Below are 19,456 nucleotides of genomic sequence, written 5' to 3' on the forward strand. Positions count from 1 at the left end.
CTGTGAGGACCCAGGTGCAGGGGGCCATAGGAACTACTGGAAGGGCGTGGAGTGCACTGCCCAGCCTGTTGGAGGAGGATGGGAGTGAAACCAACAGATGTGCTCAAGGTTCTATTTTCAGTTCCCCAAAAGGTCTTCTCCTTGACCAAAGCAGTGTGACCGTTGCCATGACAGTTGCTATCTTGGTCCCTGGGACTCTCCCTCCAAAGGTGGCATTACTTTTTTAATCTTCTTAGGCCAGTCACCATGAAACTCGATACTAACCCACCTGGGGTGGGGATGGGCAGGGCCTGTCTGGGGTCTGAGCACTATGATGATGGAAGATGTTTTGGTACTAAGAGGGACCTTTGGTTAATGAGTTATTTTTCCAAATGAGACCAATACTCCTAGCTATCTTCGGCATGGCCGACTTTCCAGTTTTGCTGAGCATCACAGATTTCTCTCCCGAAATGTCCGTAGTGAGCTCATTGTTGCATCTGGTAACAGATGGGAAGAACTCTAGCCTTGAATCTCAGTCTGTCTCCAGGTGATTAGGCCATGCCATCTAGCCTCTGCTCTTCAGTCTCCTGACCTGACTTCCAAGCTCTTTACTCGGTCAAAGACCCAGGCCTTCTTTGCCCCTAAGAATGGCAGCTGTGAATAGAAGTTGTGAAGGGACCACAATGTGTTGCAGTTAGGGCTGTTGATCAGGCTGCCTGAGTCTGAGGCCTGACTTTGGTATTTACTTATTGTGTGACCTTGGACATGGTATTTACACTAAGTCTTAGTTTCCTTGTAATACAGACTACACATGGGTTTGTTGGAGGATTCAGCGACACGATCATCGTTGTCAGTGTTGGACATTGTATGCATTGCTATTATTGTGGAGTAAAAACCTGTTACAAGCTGGCATGTGTTGAGACAGAAGGAGTATTACAGAAGGTTTTCTCTGTGTACTTTTTGTTTCCTACATTGACCATCAACATTTTATCATGGTGTCGTAAGTTGAAGGCTGTACCTTATTTGTTCTTTGAGCCCGTGGTGAAACAAAAGCTTGTGTAATTTTTTAAGAAAGACTCAGAGAGAGGGAAGACCTTCATTCACTCTCTAGTCCAATCTTTTTGTTAGTTTTAGAGTCGCTTGAGGCCTTACTATTACTATGACAAACCAGTGTTACTGAAAACCTGCACAGAACCTGCTGAGTGCAAACTCTAAGACATGGTGGTTTGGGCTTGATAAGCTTGGTTTAAGTTACGGTTCTACCTCTTGTGAGCTCTGTGATTTTAAGCACACTACATAACCTTCCTTAGCCTCAGGATCCTCATCTATGAGGCCAGGTTAATAAATACCTCAGTGTGTGGTATGAGAATCAAGGTGGTCGTGCTAGTGACAGTGCTAGCAAATGACCTTTTCTGCTTTCCCCACCCCATTGCCCCTGTCCTCACCGTCATCCCTTTTCTCCCTCTATGCAGAGAATCTTGCTGGTTTCAGGGATACAGAGGTTCCAGAGTTAGGAGGTAGGACCTTCTTTTAAGAGATAAGTAACCACATGGTAGGGGTAGTAAGAGCCATTCAAGTCCTTAGAAGAGATTGTTAGGACAATGGAGGGGTAGAAAGGCTGAGAGGAGCTAAGGGGAGAGACCAGAGGTATCTATGGGGGTCTTTCCCATGCCAGTGGTCTCTAAGAATTCATGGAAGGAATTGGCATGTGGAACCTAGGGGACAGGAAGTGGCGGATGGTAAGGGGACTCCCTTGTGAATTCCAATCTTCTTCATCTTCTCTTAGCTTCCCCCTTCCTGGAGCCTTTACTTGTGTACTTCTATCTACACAGTCTTCTTGAATCGCTAAAGCTCCACAATCTAAATTCTACATATTTATTGAAGAAGTTACGAACAATTCCCAGCATGTCTGTGGACCTCTCTGCATCAGTGCGTGTGGACACTCCCTTCACTTCTGTCTGTGGTTGAGCCGTGTTCCTAGCGAGGGGCAGCACCTCCACCTGTGTTCCACCCACCCCATCTCACCTACTCAAGGGCATCGCTCCAGCATGTTTCTCTTGTCTTTCCTGCAGCACCAGATTTTCTTCTTTACCGGATTATTCTCATCAGCATTCCAAAAGGCTGTCATTTCTCTTCTTCCAGATACTGCCTTTTTCCAACTCTTTCCTCCAAAGACTTGGCCGTGCAAACTGTCTCCAATTTCTTTCTTCTCATTTTCTCTTGAACTCATTCTGATCAGATTTTTGCCCTTGCTGTTCTATGGACACTGCTTTTATCTAGTTCACCAATGACCCCCACATCTCTAGATCCAGTGGTCCATTTTCATTCCAGTTGATAACAGTTGACAACTGATCAGTTTCTCCTCCGTGTAACATTTCTTCTTTTGGATTCCAGGACAACACCACTCTCCTGATTTTCCTCCTTCTCTGACCAATCCTTTCTGTCTTCTTTTCTGGTTCTTCCTCATCTCACCAACTTCTTAATGTTGGAGTGCTTCCCATCTTAGTGCTTGGGTTTCTCTATCCCTGCACACCTGGTGTCTATTCTGTCACAGTCTGAGGGCTTTTAACACCATCCTTATGGCGATGACCACATTTACGCCTCTAGTACTGACCTCTGTCTTCCACGTTACAGGGTCTTCTATCCAGTTGTCCACCTGTCATCTCTGCTTTGTTGCCTGGTAGGCATCTCAGACTTGGCACATCCACAGTGGAACTCCTAAAGCTTCTGCAATCAAGGCAGTGTCTAATGACAAATAGATCCCGGAATGGAATAGAGCTTTTAGAAGTAGACCCAACTTTATGGTCACTTGATTTTCAACAAAGGTATCAAAGCACTCCAACTGGGGAAAGGGAAGTTTTTGGGGTTAAAAGAATTATGGCTGGAGAATAAGTTGAAAGACATCAAATAGTAGCCAAACTGAGCTACTGTTATTGTGACGATGACTAATACTTGTGCCTTCCTCAATACATGCTAGGCTGGGTGTTCAGTGGTTCACATGAATTATTTCATTCAAGTCTCACAACAGTCTTACAAGTAAGACTTTCTGATGAAAAAACTGAGGCACAAACGTCAAGTAACTTCCTGTTATGACTTGTGAGCATATCTTCCCAGGCAATTATATATGTACAATGATGTGGGAAAAGAACATAACAATGTGTCCACTTCATCTAGCCAGGCTCATGGTAATGGGTGACTTGAACCCTAGTGCTAACTCCCCAGTAGGGAGAGAGCACAGAATCCCTGGCTTCTGTCTTGGAGATTCAGCCTTAGGTCCTCCAGTGGCCACTCTGGCCACTGATACAGTTTTAGTAAAAGGTCCCACCTTGTTCACATTGATACCAACCCTCCCTCTCCTCCCCCCAGCATAGGTACCCAGGCCGAATGGCACCTTCTAGAAGGATGAAAAGAGGAGAGACCTCAGGAAGATGGAATGTTTAACTCTTTGTTCTATGCAGCACCATAAGCCCAGGAAGGCAGAATTGTATACGTTTTCAGAGAGCAGAGTTAGGCAGGTGGGGATCTGATCCCAGGCCCACCACTGACCATGTGGTCTTGACCTTAGCCTCTTTTATCTATAAATTGGGTGTAAGATATTTCTTTTTTTAAATGTTCATTTATTTGTGAGATAGAAGCATGAGTCGGGGAGAGGCAGAGAGAGAGGGAGAGAGAGAATCCCAAGCAGCCTCCACACTGTCAGTGCAGAGCCGACATGGGGCTCAAACCCATAAGTTGTGAGATCATGATCTGAGCCAAAACCGAGAGCCAGACGCTTAAACCGACTGAGCTACCCAGGTGCCCTTGGTGTAAGATATTTCTTGATGTGAAGTTATTTTGAAGTACCAGTCATCTATATATCTATATCTATATCTATATCTGTATCTATATCTATATCTATCTATCTATATGTAGAAAAGTGCACAGATTATACAGTTTGACAAATTTCCACAGTGGTACACATTACTTAACAAAACTCCAGAAGCCCTCCTGCTAGGCACCACCTCACCCCATGCCCAAAAGTAATCCCCATCCAAATTTCTAATTGTGGTTTTAACTGGCTTGGAACTTTATATAAATGAAAATATACAGAATATATCTTTTGGGAGTGCGTGGGTGGCTCAGTGGTTAAGCATCTGACTTCGGCTCAGGTCATAATCTCACAGCTTGTGGGTTCAAGCTCAGTGTCCGCTCTGTGCTGACAGCTCAGAGCCTGGAGCCTCCTTCCGGTTCCGTGTCTTCCTCTCTCTCTGCCCCTCCCCCACCCGTGCTCACTCTGTCTCTTCTCTCTCAAAAATAAACATTAAAAAAATTTTTTTTTTTAGTTTGGACTCTGTCTCCTCTCTCTCTGCCCCTCTCCTGCTCATGCTCTGTCTGTCCCTCTCTCTCAAAAATAAATAAACGTTAAAAAAATTTTTTAAAATTATCTTTTGTGTTTGGTTTCTTTTGCTTGTCATGTTTATGAAGATTCATCTATGCCATTCGGTATAGTTATAGTTTTAAAATTCTCCTTATGTAATGGAATTTCAGTGTGTAAACATACTACAACTTAGTGACCCATTCTATTGTTGGTGGGCATTTGGATTATTTCCGGTTTTGGGCTTTTATAAATGAAGCAGCTCTGAAAATGTGCACAGGTCTTCCGGTGGACAGAGACACAGTCATTTGGAGTGGGATTGCTAGGTTATACTGTATGAATCTCTCTCCGCTTTCTAGAACTTGCCCAACATTTAAAATTTTTTATTTATTTTTATTTTTTAACAAAGTTTTTAAAGTTTATGTGTTTTTGAGAGAGACAGAGACAGCATGAGTTGGGGAGGGGCAGAGAGAGAGGGAGCGAGAGAATCCCAAGCAGGCTCTGTGCTGTCAGCACAGTGCCTGATGCGTGGCTCGAACCCACAAAACCATGAGATCATGCCCTCAGCCCAAACCCAAGAATGGAATGCCCAACCGATTGAGCCAGCCAGGTGCACCTTAGAACTTGCCCAACATTTTAATGAACATTTTTAACCTTGCAGTAAAGTAAGGTTTAAATTAGGTTGTGGAAAGCACTCAGTATGGTTTTTGGCAGATAGAGAGATCACATTCCATTAAGTTAAAGTGCCATAATGGACTCGAACATTTCCCTATTGCGTGTTCATTTAGATCATTTTCATTGTCTTGTTATTTTATGTAATGTCACAGTGAATGACTCTTTATAGATGTTTCTTTCTTTTGAAAAATTTGCTTTGAGTAAATTCTTAGGTAAGTTCAACTGGATCAGAAGATATGTGACTGTAGAAACTGTCACCCTTAAAAGGACTCTGAGGATCTGCTGAGGAGGGGAAAATGAGGAAGCAAGCCTCTTACACCATGGCCCTGGGGGTGGGCAGGATATGAAGATAGGTCGCTTATGGCTTTCATGGGGTGTCTCGTAGAGGACAGGAAGGTCAGGTAGAATGCGGGATGATGATTTTTATACGTGGTGGTGATTTTATAGCAACTGGGTGTTAAGTTGCTTAGAAGATAAACTGGGTAATTGGAAAAAAAACCAAAACAAACTATACCAACCATTAACAGAGGAGGAAGAGGGAAATCACTGGTGCAAAGATTCACTTTATTTATTCATTCCCCCCCAAATATTATTAGCATGATTAAAGCCAAAGAGGGGGAGGCAGTAAGGTGGGGACAAGGGCCTGCAATAGGTGTGGGTCTCCGATGGGGAAAGGTCCGGAGGCCTGAGGAGGGAGACAGAGAGTCTGGGACTGAGGCGCAGGTGATGAGGCCTGCTAGGCTACTCTCTCTGACACTCGCTCCTGTTGAAGCTCTTGACGAGGGTGGAGGCCAGGCTCTTGTGAGTGACCTCGCAGGAGAACTTTTCATGACTTTGGTACTCCGTACTGGACATCGTCAGGGTGCTGCTGAGGCTGTAGGTGCTGTCCTTGCTGTTCTGCTCTGTGGTGCTCTCCTGGATGCCTTTGTTTTGGACAACGCCATCCACTTTCCACTTGACATTGACCTCTTTGGGGTAGAAGTCATTCAATATGCACACGATAGAGGCACTTCCTGTATGTAACTCGTCCAGAGATGGTTGGAAGAGAAAGACAGATGGCTGAGCATCACTCCCTGAGGAAGGAAGCACAGAGAATGGTTGTTAAGTAACAGGGAAGTTCTCCATTTGGGCATATTGTTTGTGGGCAATCCCGGAGCCCATAAGGGAGACAGAGCAATTTATTCTGTGTAGCAATGAGGGACACCAGGAAGCAGATTTATAATCTCCATGATTTTGAGTGTTTCTCTAGTCCCTATCTCTTAAGAAAGTTTTACACTGTTTTGTTTGAACTCTTTGCAGCCATTTTAAGGGCTTTTTTGCTTTTCTGACCTCACCTTCTTTCCTTCAGCTGTGTTCCCTGCCCCCTGCCATACACCCAGTACTTTAGGCAAAGAAACAAAGGCCATTTAGTCTGACGCCCTCAAAGTTTAGAAGAGAAAACAGGTCTTGGACCCCCTTACAGAGATCATTCCTCCGTGCCTCTCCCAGAACTGTGTGGCAATATCGGGCTGCTTTTTCCTTCCTGGGTTTTCTTTGAGTGTGTTAGAGCCAGACCCCCCCTGTAGAGTGACTTTGAGCCCCGAGTCTGTGCCTGGGCTGAGGCACAGCCCTGTTACCTTCTGTGATCAGGCTAGCAACTCTCCCACCTCCTTACAAAGGCCTTGAAGGAAGACTGAGCCCTCGTCTGGCAGCTGTCATGATATGGGGCGATAACAGACCAGACAATGGGGGTCAACTGTAATTTTGGCCACCTGCCTACAAGGAACTAGCTAGCTTCGGTTCTGACCATGAGCAGCTGCCAGATGGCGTCTGGGAAATCCCCCCCCTGTGGGCATTCAAGCTGTCTGGTCAGAGAGCAAGGGCTAAAATAACAAATCAAGAATCCTTTGCTGGGAGAAGACTGCAGATAAGTGAACAGGTTTTTATAAAGCTAACCTCCATTAACTAAGCATTTCAAAGTAAGATACTGAACTTTCTATGTTTTGATTTTTTTTCTCTTTTCACCTTCATTACTAATTTTTTTATGAGAATTTTATAAAATAGCATTGGCCGCAAAATAGTGTGAATTTTAGAAAAAAAGGAAGGGAAGTATTCTAGAAAGACTCCTTGATGCCTTTAAAATATCCATCCTGCATTCAAATAATAAACGATTAGCACATTGATATGGAAAGTCTTACAAGACATTTTATTAGCTTTTAATGGAGTTTAAACTTCTAAAATAGGTTTTTAAAAGACCCTAAAATAGTTTTAAAAAGCTACGTGGTTTAAATAGTTCTAAAATAGTTCTCAGAGTTTTAAAACAGCTCTGAAATAGTCCTATAAAACTGTTGCAGACCAAAAATAATCTTTCATAAGTATCACTTTTGAAATCAGCTGAAGTAAACAACAAAAAATTAAACTATTTTAGAGGGTATGGAATTAAAATACTCAGATTAAAAATTTTCTATCACAGAATGAAAGTATTGGAAAATATATTTATATCAAGTTTTTATTAAGGGCATTTGTCTATGATTAGATATTTCATACAACTGAAAAATAGTTCTTCCCAAGCCATTAATTTTTTGAAAATTAAAAACATGTCACAAATTTATTTTTTTATCTGATGGTATTTAATGTGAACTCAGTAAAAGTTAATTGACTAAAACTGGAATGACCAGACGGCCTTAAATTCAGTTTTTGCTGGTAAGGATTTTACTCGGAAAGAATGATATATATTTCTTTCTTTAGGATTGTACTTTTATTATTTAAATATATTTGATGAGAGGATATTGAAATCATTACATGTCACTGAAAACAAAAGTAGCTGTAACTTTTTTATAGTCCTCTAATGGAAATTTTCATGTAACAATGACTGAATTTTATTTCTGAAATTTCTAATAAATCAGACTTCTCCCTGTTTCTTCTATGTTAGCTCAGTGCCCACTACATTTCTATTCTTTTTCGTTAGTGCCATTATTCGTATCACTGTGTCGGGAGAGCCGCCACAGTAGAGTTGAACAGGCGAACGAACGTGGAGTGGCCGTGGCCTTTAGTGGCTAGGCGCACTGCCACACGAGTGCTGTGGCCTGATCACGAAAGTTATTCAGTCATGACAAAAGACCGCCATGAGGTCTATAGACCACGCAAGATGTGCCATGGCTTCCTTGACGATATAAAGTGGCCAAGTAATAACGGAGGGAAAGAAAAGAACACACTCACTAAAGTATTTACTATTTTTCTACAAGTCCATGGGCATTCAAACATGCAATTATTTTATTTTACTTAATTTAAACGAATGTTTTCAAAACTGAGATTTTCGCGATAACCATCTTTTCCCATTACAATAAGAAATCATCTCACGTTTAGTCTAATATAGAAATTGGATTTTTACAAAGAAGGTAGCTATCAGGATATAGAACTTCTGTAGAATTTTTGAATATTAACAGTTTATCACTCGTCTTAGGCTCCAAAGATAGCATTGCAGCTGATTCTCAATTAAGCTGCAGGTTTTACATGGCAAACAACTACGCTTTTCTAACTTCTTACCAATTTTTCATGCATTCTATGGATTTTAATTGTTATCTTATAAAATTATTTATCAGGAGAGAAAACAGGCTAAGAAATAAATTTCTGTATCACACAGCACAAGCAAAACTCGCTATAACATCTGGTAAAACTCAGCGAAAATTAGTTCACTTTTTCTCTCGAGCTTCAAAGATTCGTTTTCATCTACACTATTTTTTTTTCCTTTTGAACAATGAAATTTAGATTAAATTAATTTTTTTTGTCTAGAAATCCATTTTTGGAGCTGAGTTTAACTTTTGAAATTGATGACAAATCTGAAATGGTCTCATGTACCCGTCCGCACAAAATTCATCCTTCAGTCTCTGAAAGTCATCACTGATATTTAGACCCAAATTTCAACAGGCAGCAGAGAAAAATTACTTATGTTTAATCTCCAGATGTGTCCCTTGGCCAAAGGTGGTCCACTGTATTAACTTGATTACTTTTCCCTCAACAAAACCCTCTTTTTGCTGCTAAGCTCATTAGATTGATGGATACAGAGAAAAATCTGGCAATTTAGATGCCATGTCAACTAACTGTCTCTTTGCTCTTCCTTGAGACAAATTGATTTTCAGTCCCTTACTCATCTGATTTTCAGAAGAATCCCGTGCTCTTCAGAATTGACCTCAACTCACACTCCACACATGAAAACCCCCAAATTTCACAGCGCTACCAGAAAAGGACTAGAAAAGGGTACTTATGTTTGATCTCCAGCTTGGTGCCTGGGCCGAAAGTGAGCCACACCGAGGGCTTTGACGCTCAGCCCCCAACAAAAACCTCCTTCTGATGCTGATCGTATAAGAAAGTCCGATTCCGAGAAAAATCCAGCTGTCTTTCCCCTTCTCCCCACAAAGCCTACTCTCATCACAAACTCAACGATTTGTTTGCTTAGCTGAAAAATTGGCTATTTTCTCATTTTCTGCTATTTTCTTTTGGGGCACCAGGAGTGGCTCATTTTACCAAAATGTCACAAACTTGAACAAATATTACAACAGGACGAAAACCTCACACATAATTGAACAAAAAGGTACTTACGTTTCATCTCCAATTTGGTCCCCTGGCCGAAAGTGAACCACAGTGATTTCCCTTAACCTCCACCTCTGTGAAAACCCACCCTGAAACGGTAGTCTCTCCCTCCAGTGACCCTATTTTGATTTGGAAATCTTAAAAATCAGCGGTCAGCTAGCCTCCAGTGGAATGATTTTCCCTCCTCTGTACCTGGTCTGGGAATGAGATTTGTTTTATCCCTGACATGTAATTAATTAGAACACGTGAAAAGGCAGGGGGGCAGGGGGGAGAAAAAGCAAACCAATTAGACAAAAACAGTGAAGAATCAGTTGAAAAAAATACTTACGTTTTATCTCCAGCTTCGTCCCCTGGCCGAAATTGTACACACAGTAGTTCCTCCTAATCTCCTTCCTATACAAAAACTGAATTTCCTTTTCTGACAACTGAGCAAGGCGCTGTGTAGAACATATAATTATGCTCCCCCATAGATTTCTGAAACTATCACTTAGACAAGTTATTCTCACCCAATGACTGAATCCCGTTCCTCACAGAAAATGGGTAATCCACTTTTGAGTTTGTTTATAGACTTTATCTTTGCCTTAGAGGATGTCAGATCCTGGTTGCAAAACGTCAGCTTATACAGATCGCTTCATAGACCCGGGAATCACAAGACACAAACAACTGAAGAAGGAAGGTTTGGGTTTTACTCACGTTTGATTTCCAGCTTGGTTCCTTGGCCAAATGTCCACCACAGTGATAGCTCCCCATTGTGTCAATATACAAAAACCCTTCTCACTAAAGGGGACCAGAGGCCCTGGGTCAGCTGCTGAAGCTTTACTCTGTTTTCCAGCAGGTGTCGAACCCTCAGGGCTTCCCTGATAGAGAATGTTTTTTAGGTAAGATCTAAAATCTTGGAAGAGGATATATTTATGTCTACAGGCTGATGATCCCTTTCTTTAGCCATCTACCCTATCTGGACTGCCTATTTATTTATTTGAAGGTAGGCTGAATGGAAATGACAAAGAAAACAAGTAAGTTTTAAAATTTTCACTCTTTTATACCTTCTCCTGGGGCAGGGGGCTTTTGCAAGTGATAAACCTCATTCAGTATAATTATGGGATTCTAGTTTCTCTCAGTTAAGGATAAAGAGTGTCTTCGTATTTGACCTCTCCTTTGCCATGATGTTTCAAAAACGGTAGACTAAATGTATATCATATCGGATCAAGGCCCATGTTTTACTTTGAAACATATTTTGGCATCAAGCTGTAGAGGACATCTGAGCCCAAAACAAAGATCAAAGATCAATAGAGTAGAAAGTAGACTTTACTTAGTTGATCATCTGTTGTCAGAGGGGTACCCACCACGTTCAATGAGATGAACCATGTACAGGATGGTTCTTTGGAGCTGCCGGGGAATCGTGCCATGCCATGGTGTTTCTGTGGTAATCCCATCAAAGTGTGTGTGTGTGTGTGTGTGTGTGTGTGTGTGTGTGTGTGTGTCATTTTGAGAGACAGCGTGAGGGAGGGGCAGAGAGAGAGGGAGAGAGAGAATTCCAAGCAGGCTCTGTACTGTCAGTGTAGGGCCCAATGACTTTTTTCAAAACTCAGTTCAAGAGAGACCTTCTCTTGAATTATCCCCCAGCCAAATGACTCTGCTTTGCAGAGTACAGAGACAGATCTAGAACACCTAGTTGTTCTTATCTGCTGTCAGATTCTTTCTACCCTACTGGATTGTAAATTGTTTGATGTTTCATTGTCTTGTATTTGGAAGGCCCAGTCTAGTACCTTCACTTGGCAAATGTTCAACAAACATTTGCAGAATGAATGAATGAAAAAAAAAAAAAGACATTCCACAATGAAGAGTTGAAAATCAATAATGAACCAGAGCTAATAAATTATAATAAACCAAAGACTAATACTAACCACTGAAATAGTATGTTTCAGGGGCACCTGGGTGGCTCACTTGGTTAAGCATCTGACTTTAGCTCAGGTCATGATCTCAAAGTTCATGGGTTTGAGCCCCACGTGGGGCTCTGTGCTGGCAGCTCAGAGCCTGGAGCCTGCTTTGGATTCTGTGTCTCCCCCCCCCCCCGCCCCCGCCCCTCCCCCGCTTGCGCTCTGTCTCTCAAAAGTAACTAAATGTTAATTAAAAAAAAAAAAAGAAAAAATATTTGGAGCTCCCGGCTGGCTCAGTCAGTTAAGTGTCCAACTTTGGCTCAGGTCCTGATCCCATGTTTCATGAGTTCCAGCCCCACATCAGGCTCTGTGCTGACAGCTCAGAGCCCCCGGAGCCTGCTTCAGATTCTGTATCTTCTTCTTTCTCTACCCCTCCCCTTCCCTCTCTCACACTCTGTCTCTGTCTCTCAAAAATAAATAAATGTTAAAAAAAAATTAAAGAAATAGTAAGTTTCATAAGAGAAATTGTAACTGTAATTCTGAAAGGTAGGGGTAGGTTTCCTTGATTCTGTCAGCAGGAGCTTTGCTATTGTCTTTAATAGCAAAATCAGCAGTGGATCTCACCAGAAGATGAGGAAAGAGAGGAATCATGGAGGTAGACAGAAGAGAGAAACTGGCCAGTGGACATTTAGTGTGCAAAATGGTTGACTGAGGACATAGTCAACATAGATCCTAAAGAGGACAGAGTGATTTTTCTCTGCAGAGATACAAGCAATACTAGCCGTAATACTTGACATTTATTGAGCACTTACAAAGTGTCAGACATTTTACATGAATCATCCACATTTAATTATTCCCCAGAATCTAGGAACAAGAAACTGATATTATCCCTGTTCTATAGATGAGGAAAATTGAGTTCAGAGATGTTAAGTAACTTCACCCTAATAGTGAGTGGCAGCACTGGGAGCTCATGCACTTAATTGGCCCTGGGAGTAGAAACACCCAATGGAAGCAGCATGGATGGCCGATGACATTGGGGTGGGAGAAGGAAAAGGGATCTCCTTAGACTGTCCTAGGGACGGAAATGAGTAGATGACTGTGCTCAAATGTATATACAAGACTGATCATTGAAATGTTTAGAAGTTGAAGAAATGGAAAATAACTGAAATTTTCACCAATAGGAATTTGGTTAAATGGATTATGATAGAACTTTGCAATGGTGCACTAAGCAACCAATAAGAGGAAGAGGTCGGTTTCTATATAGTCACAAGGAAGGTGTTTGTGAAAATACAGGCCATTTTTGGTCAATTAGTGTTTTTCTGTAATCTTTAAATCAAGAATTAATCTGGTTCTGTATAGGAGATACAAATGTAGGATATGTGGGCGTGATGTAGGGGCTGGAAAGTGGGAATGATAAAGATGATATGGCTCTACTGGGGATTATGTTCCTCAGTGAATAATGTGAAATTGGGAACTAATGTGAAGTTGGGATCTACCGTGAAGAGTGCGTCTAAATTATTGTACTAATATAGCATTTGCTACAGTATTTGCTTATCATAAGAACTATTGTGACAGAAACTATTTTACCGATCCCATATAGTCATGATCAATAAGAATGGCTGCTGTGATGTTGTAACATAACACGGATCACTGAGAAATGGTTGAGATCCTTAATATGTGTATGGTTCATCATTTGAAGGTAAAGGTTGTCTTCAAAGCATCTGTGAGGTTCTGCCAGGATCTACCATTCTACAAAATGCCCATGATGGACCTTGATAATACTGATTTACTGAGGAAAGGCACACTGTCAGTACACTAGTCTGACAGGTTCTTGGATTTGTGTATAAGAGTGATGGAAATAAAAATTTGGGGAGAGCATTCCAACAAACTCATCACTGAAGCTGTTTCCCATTTGACCCCCAGCAAAGTTAGATTCTTAGAATAAATTCTAAACTGCTTGTGGAAGAGAGAGAGAAAGCAAGGGAAAGAGAGTGAAACAAGAGAGACCAAATGCCCACCTGTAAGTCATCCTGAAAACTATTGCTAAACTGTCTAATCAATGTTTTTCACATCTACCATATCAAGAAACACTACTTTTGCCCTTTAGTTGGCGTAATTGACCAGGCTATTTGGAGACATCAACTTCACTCACACCGGTAACATACAGTAAATCAGCTAACTTGTCCAGGACGCTATGGCATAGTTTTGCTTTTTGCAAGGTTTGAGGATGGTGGTTTCCTTACCTGGCTCTGGAATATTTGTGTCTGATAATCCATCTTGAAGTCTGTGGCTCAATGTTTTTTTTCTAGCTCATCAATCACAGTGGAGTCCAAGATAGGTGGTTCTTTTTACATCAGCTTTACTCCTCCTTAGGATTGTAATGGCTATCATTTATACTTGATTCAAGTTGATATCCCATAAGGTAAGGATGAAATTCTTGAGTCCACATTCACTGGTGCCTAGAACTTGATCAATTGGTGGTCTTCCTGCTAGAGTGCCACAAATTGACACCTATCCTGAATTCCTAAGGGCAAGGTGGCCCCATAGCGAGAAGAAGGGAGGCAGAGGAGGTTACTTGAGAAATTGCTGCTTCCTTAGTCCTTTGGAGCTGTATCTGTTTCCACTCATCTCTGAAGGAAGAGGTGCTGAAAGAAGCAAAATCCTTTGTTCTAACATGTGCACATGCTTGTGCCGTAGACATGACCCAAGATTTTGGACCTGCTCTGGAAAATGTAGATGTTCATCATGTTTCCAAGAAGACATTAAGGCTGCGGGTATTTTCTGACTTCCTAGAGTGAAAAAGAAAACAGCAGTAACAGTGCAGGGTTTATTATCCTTGGAGAGGCTTGCCACCCAGATTTACATGTCAAGTGTTGTGGTTTCTGGTTGGTTATACACAAGCGATGAGTCCCTCGAACTCTGCTCTGGAGTTCCCTGCCCCCCTTTGTTTGTCCCCTTGGCATCTAGCCCTAGCCCTGTGTCCTCTTTTATCCAACTACTGAGAAACCTATCATGGACAACTACTTTGATTGGGCTAGCTCTGGATGCAGTTGTGAAATTGATGATTTCAGGCTTGATTCTTCATACTTGTTTTCTTCCCCACTGTCAGATCTTCAGGTCCCTCATGGGCACTCTGCTTTCCTCCCTGCTGGCTCAGGACCCAGCCCTGAGTGCCCTCCACCCCCCACCTAGTCTTGCTCATCTTGGGTAAGGACCTGGGCTCTGGATCTTTTTTGCCCACAGTCCCAAACTGCCTTATACCTTCAACGTGTATAGTCCTGATCCCATGCAGAAGGATTCTGATCTCTCACTGCTTTCTGTTCCCATTAGCTTTTCTTTTCAGCTCTGTGGGTCTTGGTTACCATTTGACCTAATATTGTATTGTTTTTGCCTCTTGCCCTATTCTTCCTGTTCTTGTGGGTTTATTTCTTTAAAATAATATTCTTAAAAGTCTTTTTTTTTTGTATTTTAGGGTGTTTAAAAAAAGTTTTTTTTAATGTTTATTCATTTTTTTGATAGAGACAGTGTGAGTGGGGGAGGGGCAGAGAGAGGGAGACACAGAATCGGAAGCAGGCTCCAGGCTCCGAACTGACAGCACAGAGCCTGTCGCGGGGCTCGAACTCAGGGACTCTGAGATCATGACCTGCACCGAAGTCTGTCAGAAGCCCAACCGACTGAGCCACCCAGGTGCCCTTGTTTGTTTGTTTTTAACAAGCAGGTATTGTGATGGAATGTATGTGTTTAATCCATCATCTTAACCTGGATCCTCTCTTAATTGACTCCTTTGAGTTCTAAATGGGGTTACTAGGCCAGGTCCTGGCTCTCTCTCTCCCCCTAATCAGCATACACATTCTAGGGCTATTAGTCTATTGTTGGTGAAAGAGGAAGCACAGATTACTCCTTTCTCCATCACTGCCACCCCCCCAACACCCCAAGTATCCTGATTATCCTGGCTGATAACACAGAGTTACAAACAGGGCAGAAGGATGGGAAGAGGGCAGGCCTACAGGAAAACGAATGCACTTACACACAAAAGCAAAACCGAAACCCAACACATTGAAACAAGGAATAATTTGGACTTAAAAAAAAAAAAAAAGTTTATTTATGTATTTTGAGAGGGAGTTGGGGAGGAGAGGAGGGAAAGGGGGAGAGAGAATCCTAAGCAGGCAGGCTCTGCATTGTCAGAGCAGAGCCCAATACGGGGGCGCTCAATCTCACGAATCTAGAGACAGTCTCACAAACCTTGAGATCATGACCTGAGCCAAAACAAGAGTCAGATGCTTAACCAACTGAGCCACACAGGTGCTCCTGATTTGGACTTTTAAGTTGAGTATAATGGACCTGTCCACCACTCGTTCAAAAATCCCCCTTGCAATGACAGAAGAAATACAAAAATGAGAATACAGTTACTTTGTGATTGGAGAATCACGCAGGATCCCATTAGCAGAAAAAAAGTTGTGGAAAATCACAAAGATTTAAATTTTGTGATTCAATCGATGGAGAAACTGAAATCTAGAATCTTCCATTCCATTGCAAAAATAGAAGGGGTCTTTGAGTAGCCCGTACTAATGTTCCCTCAGAAAATCGTGGAGAGCACGCACCTCAGAGTTATTAGGGACTGGGCCTGTGTGTGGGATGGGACTAACACCTGGGCTGCCCCCATTGAGTTTGCACTCACCCACCCTTCAGGCTATGGTGATAGTGATGGGAAGAAAAAGAGGCCAAGTTACAGGCATTCAAAAGCAATGGGATAAAAATCTTCCAGGCCACTAGAAGAAACAAAAAATGGACAAAGCAAATTAAACCAGTCTGGCAAAATTCAGGAAGAGGAAATAAAAAAGTCAAGAGAAAAATGTTAGATAAATAGAATTACAAAATAAGATGGAGAGACTAAGTCCAAACAGAACAGTCATAAACTGTAATAAATGCTGTTAAGTTATTCAAAACTTGAAAATGAGGCACAGAGATGACTGTCAGTGAAGACTCTTTCCTTGACCAAACTGTACTCTGGCTCCTCTGAGCTCTCTTCTCAAGTGGACCCCGAATTTTGGGCTTCTGTGTTCATCTTTGCGTTGTCCAATTTTAGCAAGAACCCTGTTAAGTCAGTTTAACCAGAACCCGCCTCCTTGATGTCTGATCACTGATGAGGGAGCATAAGGCAAGCTGAGGACAAAGCATAAGCTTACAACACCCCCCCAACCCTGCCCCCCCCCCCCCATCTCCCACACCAGGTAGGATATGTGTGATATTCCTCAGGTACCCTGGCCCCTGGCTGCCCATAAACAAAGGAAAAGATAGAAAACAAATGGTTAAAGGATAGAGTCTCCATCAGTTTACAAATATCTCATCCCCGAGGGCCTAATCTCCAGGAACTCCCTACTGGTTTAATGGTAATGCTTTGCTAGAGGGAAAACCACTTAGCTTGACAATAGCTAGGCCTCCAGTAATCCGGAATCTTCTTCAGCATATGGAAATCCCTTCAAGAAACTTCCTCTTGACTTTATCTCCCCCAACTCCACTGTGTATAAGCAGTCACTCTTCACAACCCCAGTGTAGCTCTTTTCTGCCCACTGGTCCTGTCCCCGTGCTTTAACAAAATCATCTTTTTACACTAAAAGATGTCTTCAAGAATTCTTAATTGGCCGTAGGCTCCGAACCCCACCAACCCTCCAAAACCCAATCGATCACCATCAACATCTGATGGGCTCCTCACCTTCACTGTTCCCAGGCGATGTCTGATCACCCCGGCGCGCCTTCAGCAAGAGTCCCGTTAGATCGATTTTACCAGATCCTCCCTTGAACTGGATGTTTTCTCTTAGTCATTTTTCCATCCGCTGACCCCCCACTCTGCTCCTTGGCTATAAACTCCCACTTTTCCTTGTAGATGGAGTGGGGCCCAATCTCTCCTTCCCACTGTGCAGTGTTTCCTACACATTATCTTGATGATCCTACGTCTGCCTTACTTTTCTTCAACGAATGTCTTGAGTAATTGTTTCTTTAACACTATGTGTCCTTTCAGGGTCATTTGACTTGCTAGAGAAATGAAGCTTTTAAAAATTTCTAATTATACCTAATTAAAAACTAGATTTCAAAGAGTTGCATGTTAACCTAGAGAAAACTGATATCATGAAAATGATAAATTATTTTTGTCTGGGGAGACAAAAGCATCTGACTCTTGGTTTCAGCTCAGGTCATGATCTCATGATCTTAACGATCTCATGGTTCATGAGTCTGAGCCCACATCGGGCTATGCTGCCAGTGTGAGCCTGTCTCTTGTCTCCCTCTCTCTCTGTTCTTCCTCGCTCACACTCTCTTTCCAAAAAAAAAAAAAAAAAAAGTATCCAATCAGAAAGGAGAAATTCCTTAAAAGGTGAGGTCAGTGTGTTCTTAGAAAATGTAGGGATGCAGTTAGGAAATGGAACGTCCATAGTTCTCTGTTCCTTCTATGTATTTTGAACCCAAAGTCTGTGAATTATGTTATTTTGATGATAGATAAGAGTTCTTACTCACCATTGTGCTTTCAGTGACTAACAAGTGTCTGGCCTCCAGTTGGTGCCCAATACATATTTATTGAATAAATGAATGAAATGAGCAAGTATTGTTGAGGAGTCACGGGAAATCCTTGTTGTTTTCTCTTTGTTTGCTATGGTCCCCTCTGGTGTTTGTCTTCGGTAGTTTCTGAAGCCCTGGAAACTGGACAGTGGTGCCTTAAACCAGGATTGTCTTCATGACAGCAGACCCAGAAACCATGTTAGACTGAATAGAAAATAGACTGGGTGCCTCCTTGGAGGGGTTTTGTAGGTTTGTGGACTGTTTGAACTGGCAGAGACAAACTGTGTCTCTCCCCGTTGGTAACAAACAGGAGGAGGCTAGGTGTCTAAGAGAGGAAGTGATTCACTCAAGGCTACACAGGTAGGGAAGGACTGGGATGGGGGAAGAACCAGATGTTTTGCCTCCCAGTTAAAGCACTTCTATTACATTTCCTGAGGCACTTGGAAGAATATTTGCAGACCAGGAAAATTCTCTGCACAGTTGCCATCTGGTCCAAGTCTGACGGGACATTTTTAATGCACTTTCTGAAATCCAGTGAAAGAATGAAAAATGACCCTGAGCAACATGAACGTATGTGTCTTTCTTCAGCATGTCAGCTGCTGTAGGACTCAGGATACCAAACAGTTTTTAAAACTGGAAAGAGCTGCAAAGTTATATTGCAAAAAGCATGGGTAGAGGGAGGGGTAAAGATTTTGGTCTCAAGGCTATCCTCATCCCGTGACATGATTTATATTTCTAAATAATGGTGGTCCGCACTCTTTTACTATTTCCTGGACAGGTTTTGTAAAACAGAGGGTTTTTTTTTTTTTTTTTTTGAGCTTTTGGTAAAACTTAACCATACATTTACCTGGACCTGGACCATGATTCAAACAAACTTACTGAAACAACAGTGTGTAGAGATGATCAAGGTGGTTTGAATAAAACCTGGGAATTAGATAATATTAGAGAATTACTTTTAGTTCTGTACCATAGTAGCATAGCACTTAAGTTTTTTAAAGTCCTTTTCGGTGAGCAATGTACTAAAATTCTTAACGGATCAGCTTCAAAATACTCCAGTGTGTGTGTGTGTGTGTGTGTGTGTGTATGTGTGCGCGCGCGCGCGCGCACATGTGTGGACATGTATATGATCTATCTTTGTATATGATTGGCCATTGCTGTAAACATTAAAAATGAAAATAAAAAGAAACAGTGTCACATTTCCTAGAGCGACTCACCACACACTAGTCAGGGTGCAGTTGTGAAGTTCTGCCAGTAGATGGCAGTGTTGTATAAGCCAACAAACCTACATAGGTCTAACGGGATGATTGAGGTTTCTGGGTAACAAAACTATTACAAGCCAGGTCAGATTTTATTGTTTTTAGACAAAAAGTCATGGAAATATTTGAAGAGAGAGAGAGAAAAAAAAGGCAGGTATAGAGAAATCTTAAATTATTTTTAAAATAAGTGATTT

At 42.0% G+C, this 19,456-nt stretch overlaps 1 gene segment (V, D, J or C); it reads right to left on the bottom strand.

The window, feature by feature from the left end:
• Positions 1-5,551: 5,551 nt before the first annotated feature.
• The window catches only part of LOC122497153, a 102,184-nt gene continuing 88,279 nt past the window's right edge, over positions 5,552-19,456 (bottom strand). The window contains 2 exon segments of the V gene segment in view: positions 5,552-6,081; positions 9,906-9,940. Of these exon segments, the coding sequence occupies positions 5,750-6,081; positions 9,906-9,940 (367 nt within the window).

This window comes from Prionailurus bengalensis, chromosome A3, assembly GCF_016509475.1.
Source record: "Prionailurus bengalensis isolate Pbe53 chromosome A3, Fcat_Pben_1.1_paternal_pri, whole genome shotgun sequence".
Taxonomy (NCBI): domain Eukaryota; kingdom Metazoa; phylum Chordata; class Mammalia; order Carnivora; family Felidae; genus Prionailurus; species Prionailurus bengalensis.